The sequence below is a fragment of the Anoplophora glabripennis genome, unplaced genomic scaffold (genome assembly GCF_000390285.2).
Source record: "Anoplophora glabripennis isolate ALB-LARVAE unplaced genomic scaffold, Agla_2.0 scaffold494, whole genome shotgun sequence".
Taxonomy (NCBI): Eukaryota; Metazoa; Arthropoda; class Insecta; order Coleoptera; family Cerambycidae; genus Anoplophora; species Anoplophora glabripennis.
The window spans coordinates 346,527-352,498 of NW_019416714.1; the positions used below are offsets into that span (position 1 = coordinate 346,527).

At 33.3% G+C, this 5,972-nt stretch overlaps 1 protein-coding gene across 3 annotated transcripts in view; it reads right to left on the reverse strand.

Annotated features, from left to right (window-relative positions):
* Positions 1–2,681: 2,681 nt before the first annotated feature.
* Positions 2,682–5,972, reverse strand: part of LOC108907911 (WASH complex subunit 4) — a 41,889-nt gene continuing 38,598 nt past the window's right edge. For all 3 annotated transcript variants that reach the window (XM_018711748.2, XM_018711749.2, XM_018711750.2), the window contains 2 exons: positions 4,731–4,927; positions 2,682–2,820 (listed from right to left, as the gene is read on the reverse strand). In XM_018711748.2, coding sequence (XP_018567264.1) covers positions 2,764–2,820; positions 4,731–4,927 — 254 coding nt within the window. In that variant the 3' untranslated portion in view covers positions 2,682–2,763. The remainder of the gene's footprint in view (positions 2,821–4,730; positions 4,928–5,972) is intronic.

Here is a 5,972-nt window from a genome sequence, read left to right on the forward strand (position 1 = left end):
TTTGTTGAAATACAAAAATTCCTGTGATAACAAAATTCCGATGATATTTGGCATTAAAAGTGACAAGATACTGTCAGTTGACTATCTTTTAGTGTGCAGTTAACTATGAATAACGTTGAACAAGCTCAAATACATTTCATTTATGGGCTAGCAGATGGAAATGTTGCACAAGCCCGTCGAATTTACTAGAAACGATTTCCCAATACACTACTTCCATCAGAAAGAACTTTCATAAGGCTCCATGCTAGACTGTGCGAAACTGGATCTTTAAATGCTCACGCTGAACGTATTGGTAGACCGAGAACAATAATGACACCACAACTAGAAGAAGCAGTCCTACAAGAAGTGGAAGCTAATCCGTCAAGTAGTACCCGAAGACTATCTGAACAGTTTAACATAAGTCATCAAAGTGTTTGGAGGGTTTTGCACACAAAATTACTTTATCCGTACCACATTCAACGCGTGCAACCACTGTTGCCAAGAGATTTTCCTGCACGGTTAGATTATTGTCGATGGTTTCTCCAAAAAACTGCGCAGAATCCCAACTTTACGTCTAAAATTCTGTTCACAGATGAGGCAACTTTTTCACGGGATGCCATCATAAACTTCCACAATAATCATTTTTGGAACTATGAAAATCCCCATGTTATTGGAGAACGTGGATTTCAGCAGCAGTTTTCGGTGAATGTGTGGGCCGGAGTTATTGGTGATCATGTCATCGGACCGCATTTTCTTCCTCCTCGACTGAATGGTGAGACTTACAGACAGTTTCTAGCTGAAACATTGCCTGGTCTGTTAGAAGATGTACTACTAGCAACCAGAAATGACATGTGGTTTATGCACGACGGGGCACCTGCTCATTTCAGTCTTGCTGCTCGCCAACATCTTAATGACACTTTTGCTCATCGATGGATAGGTCGGGGAGGACCTCAGCCGTGGCCAGCACGATCTCCAGACCTAAATCCTCTGGACTATTTCTTTTGGGGACATCTGAAGTCGCTTGTTTATGCAACGCCAGTTGTAGATGAAAATCACTTAAGAAACAGAATTGTAAATTCTTGTAATGTCATACGCAACACTCCAGGAATTTTGGAACGTGTGCCAACTTTGACACCCTGTATCTCGGTAACGAAGCACTTGCGGTCCGATGTTCATATGCACTTTTTTGCTTAAAATATAAGGAATCACCCCTTGAAATTAAAGTCATCACTTAAGGTACACCCTGTATTTCTACAGGTAAAATCTCTACTTGTTCCATGAGGTCTGTTCATTAGTGCTGCTAAAATATACAGTGTTGTCAAAAAAATATTTGGTTTGTTTCTCCGAAATGCAACAATCAGTTATTGTTTTTCCAAGTACAGTTTTTAAATTATAAGAAAATTTCCTACAACTTTCGTTCATACCATTCTTTTCTAGATATGAAAATAAAAAAGATAACGGGATAGAACGTTATGTGAATGACCATGTACCGGGTGGTTTAAATTTTTTCTTGATTTTTGGCTAAATCGACTGGTATCCTTTTCTCATTTCCCTTTCAAGATATCTTAAAACGGTTTGAACATTCTACAGGCACTTTTATGAGATACATTCGATGACATAAAATCATAAAAATAAACGATATTTTTAGTTTTTTGATATCACCACAACTTTTTTTATATGGGAGACACCCTATATTTTATTTCAATATCGGAAAGAGTGCTAAAAATGCATTCCAAAAATATATACTTATTATTTTTTGTGTAGATTTGCGGCAAATATAAAATTTTCAAAATACCAATATTTAAGTTTTCAGACAGACTGTGTTAACACAAACCAAGAATGGTTCTTTACTCAAATAAAGACAAATACAATTTAATAAAATATTTTAATCGAAGAAATGAAAATGTATGTAGTATTCTGTTTAATACCTACTTCTATTGTCTAGAAGTCTAGATGATGTATTAGGATTTTGTCAAACGCACTGTAGAACATTATTTTCCTGTTCTTCTCGGTTAGCTCTGTTGTAAATTTTGTTCCTTAGTTTAGTGTAAGATCCATAAGTATTCAAGTTCAATTTTAATTTGTGTTTTTTGTCTTCATTTGAGTAAAGAATCATTTTTGGTTTGTGTTAACATGCTTCTAATAATGTTGAACGTCAAACTTTGTTTTCAAAGCCATCTTAGTCAGAAAACTTAAATATCGTTGGTATTTTGAAAATTTGATATTTTCTGCAAATCTTTTAAATGCATTTTTAGCCCTCTTTCTAATATTGAAATAAAATAATGGTTGTTCCCTATAAAGAAACAGAAGTTGTAGTCATATGACAAAAACTAAAAATATTATCAGATTTATTTTTATGTCATCGAATAATGTATCTCAAAAAAGTGCCTGCAGAATGTTCAAACATTTTAAGATATATTGGAAAAGGAACGAGAAAAGGGCAACAGTCGGCTTAGCCAAAAATTGAGAAACGCCCTGTAGGTCGAAAACGGTAACAGGTAGAGATGCCGTTTGTGCCATTGTTATTTTCTTAAAAACAGAGTTCTGGAGTTGTGTAACAGATTTGCTCTATCTATGACAGATTCGCAATAACCCTTGAAAACCAACCAATTTGAACCACCCCGTACATAATACATATTGTATTTAATGGGCAGAAATCATATAATTTATTGTATAATTTAATTTTCTTAAAATATGTTTACCTATACAAAATATCACTTTATATAAAATAATAACATATAAACTGGTAACCTTAAATAATGTATTTATATGGACAAAATTATCTTAAACTTGAAAGAATAATCTTGCGCTACTGAAGCTGTAATACAGAAGCTGGAATTCCTGCAAAGAAAAAAAGAATACAATTTTCCAATTAGCTATCTATATCAAGTAAAATATTTTGTTAGGCTAGTGGCGATCTCTTGATTATAACTACAAATGAAGACGATATTCACAAAACAATGCATTGATTATACAGGGTGATTCATTAACAATGGGAAAATCGAAACTTGAAGATACTACACGTGAAATGGTGACCATCGGTGCAAACATGCCTTATCCGAAAGTTGATAGTTTCGGAAATACAGGGTGTTGAAAGCTAAATTTTAAATCGTTTTTTTGTAATTATTCTGAAAATATGTAGGTTGGGAACTTGGAAATTTGTGAATTTTTTAAGCGACAAATAAGATAAGAAGGGCGCCACTTACAACCAATTTTACCGAAAATTTAGTTAACAACTTTTTACCCTGTTTGTCTAACATGAAACTTGATTCAAAACCTGAAAGAGCAATCATTTTTCCATTAATTATATATTCTTGTTTCATTTCGGCATCTCAATCCGTTTTCGAGAAAAGTCGATTTAACGAACACTATGTTTTGATAATACGAGAAACTAAAAGCGAAACAAACCAAGTGTTTCTTCGTGTTATTACAACGATTAACAATAAAACAAATAAGTAATTGTTCGACCATCGTTGACGCTGATACACTTTACACGTTTTCTGAGAGATCTTCGAGTTTGAAACAACATATTCGGATTGCGTCTGACTTCGTTGATAGCGATTTGTATTATCTACCACAACTCTTCACGCGAGCCAATAAACTTTGTAAACTATATGTTTCATTCGAGACCAAATAGAAAAATCAAGAGAATTGAAGTCCGGACTTCTGGGTGACCAAGCAAAAATGCTTACATGGCCAATCCAGCGATTTGGAAGAACTGCATCTAAATATGCACGCACTGGCCTAGAAAAATGCGGTGGAGCTCCGTCGTGCATGAACCACATCTCTTCTTAAATAACTTCTTCAAGCCGTGGAAGCATTTTTGCTTGGCCAAACAGAAGTCCGTACTTCAATCCTCTTGATTTTTCTATTTGGTCTCGAATGAAAGAAGAATAAAAAAACACTTGGTTTGTTTTAATTTATCGTAATATCAAAAGATAGTGTTCGTTAAATCGATTTTTCTTGAAATTAAACAAGTATACATAATTAATGGAAAAATGATTGCTATTTCAGGTTTTGAATAGAGTTTCATGTTAGAAATACAGGGTAAATAGATATTAACCAAATTTTTAGTAAAATTGGTCATGAGTGGCGCCCTCTATGAGCAAAGCTGAAATGGCAACATGCATCTTATTCGTCGCTTAAAAGATATAGTTTCACAAATTGTCAAGTTCCTAACCTACATATTTTCAGAATAATCACAAAAAACTATTTAAAATTTTAACTTTCAACACCCTGTAGTTTGGAAAATATCAACTTTCGGATAAAGCATGTTTGCGCCAATGGTCACTATTTCACGTGTAGTATCTACAGCTTTCGATTTTCCCATTGTTAATGAATCACCCTGTATAAATTACATTGCACACATTTCCCTCTATTACAAAAAAAAGTGTTTATCCTGGTTGTTACCAAATTAATCTTCATAACATTTATTTTTTTTGTAGCAGTAATTTTAGTTACCTAAAGTTGAGCACTCCTGCTCTAAGCCACCAAATAATGAGCTAAAAACTTAGATAATAAAACAAATTCTCCATAGGCAACTAAAATCTATCAGAAAGATATAGAAGAGAGCAGCGTTAGACTTAATACTAACAGCAGCAATACAGTAAAATTTTACTTAAACATAAATTTACTTAAAATTTTTAACTCGCAAAATAAATACTATTTAACTTTTTTTTATAATGAAATTTGGTATACACAAAGCATTGCGAGTGGTTCTGAAGTACCATACACTGATAAAAGAAACTTACCTTCTCAAATAAAGATATTCTCTTTTCCGTTAATGTCAAAGTTTGTCTCAACTTAGTATCATCACTGTTTGTTAAAATGTTACTTTGTTCTTTGATTTTCAATCTCTCATTTTTAAATTTTCTTTGCACTGATTGAAACCAATGTAATGAATTGAGCTGACTTTCTTGGTTCAGTAATTCAATAATGTAGGCTAATCCTAAAAATTGGAAATCAATTAGTTGAGTCTAGTATTAAAAGGAGCATGAAATGATCAAAAGTCGTAACACTTCATAGATGGAGACACATTGACCTTTTCTTAATTTTCTCATTAGGATTTGTACCGATAAATATTTCATAAAGAACTAGCATAATACAACTTCTCATTAATAGATGTCGCCCTCACGAGAAATGTGGAAGTATATCTAATAAAGTTTCGTAGAGGGCAGTGAATTTCTGAACTAAAAAATTGGCCGGCTGCCGGCTGCAATAGTAGTCCAGCAAAATAATTACATTGAACTGAGGAAATCGATGGTGCAACTAATTTGGTCACTTGGAAACAAAAAACTATGAAATACAGGTGTTCCGCCGCCGCTTTTTACTTTTTATCTTATATTTTACATTTATTTTTATTCTCATTTAGTTTCTTGCCATTTTCGCTCATATTCAATATTCAACTGCCGCTCTTCTTATATTTTATATCGTCATTTAATTATTTTTATTCATTTAGTTTCTTGCCGTTTTCGCTCAGTATAGTATAGTGTAGTGATTTATTATAATACGCGTAAAATGCCGAAAATTGTTGGAAAAAGAAAGAAAAGGACTAATCGTGCCAAATCCATTAAATTAAGTTGGATCAAGAGACACGAAAAACAGTACGTATGCAGTTTTTATTATTTGTTTATCAAAAGAAATAGGTAGATACTGTAACGGTAATTATTTACTTTACATGCATAGAAAAATCGCGTTATTTTTCATTCATAATAATTATTTCTTCCATTTTAGAAACAATACTACTTCCGGAAACGTGGATTGTGAAAATAATGTGGAATGTGACAAAAGTGACAATATGGATTTTAGGTGTGTATATAAAATATGCATGCTAGATGTCCCACGAGGAAATGCGCAAAAGGGCATTCCCTAGGCAAAAATAACCGATAAAGTTTAGATAAACAACAACTAACCGTTGACAAAGAAAATCGTCATGTTACAGCGAAAGACACCAAAAATCATCGCATAGTAATTCCAGTGGTGGAGATAGAGGG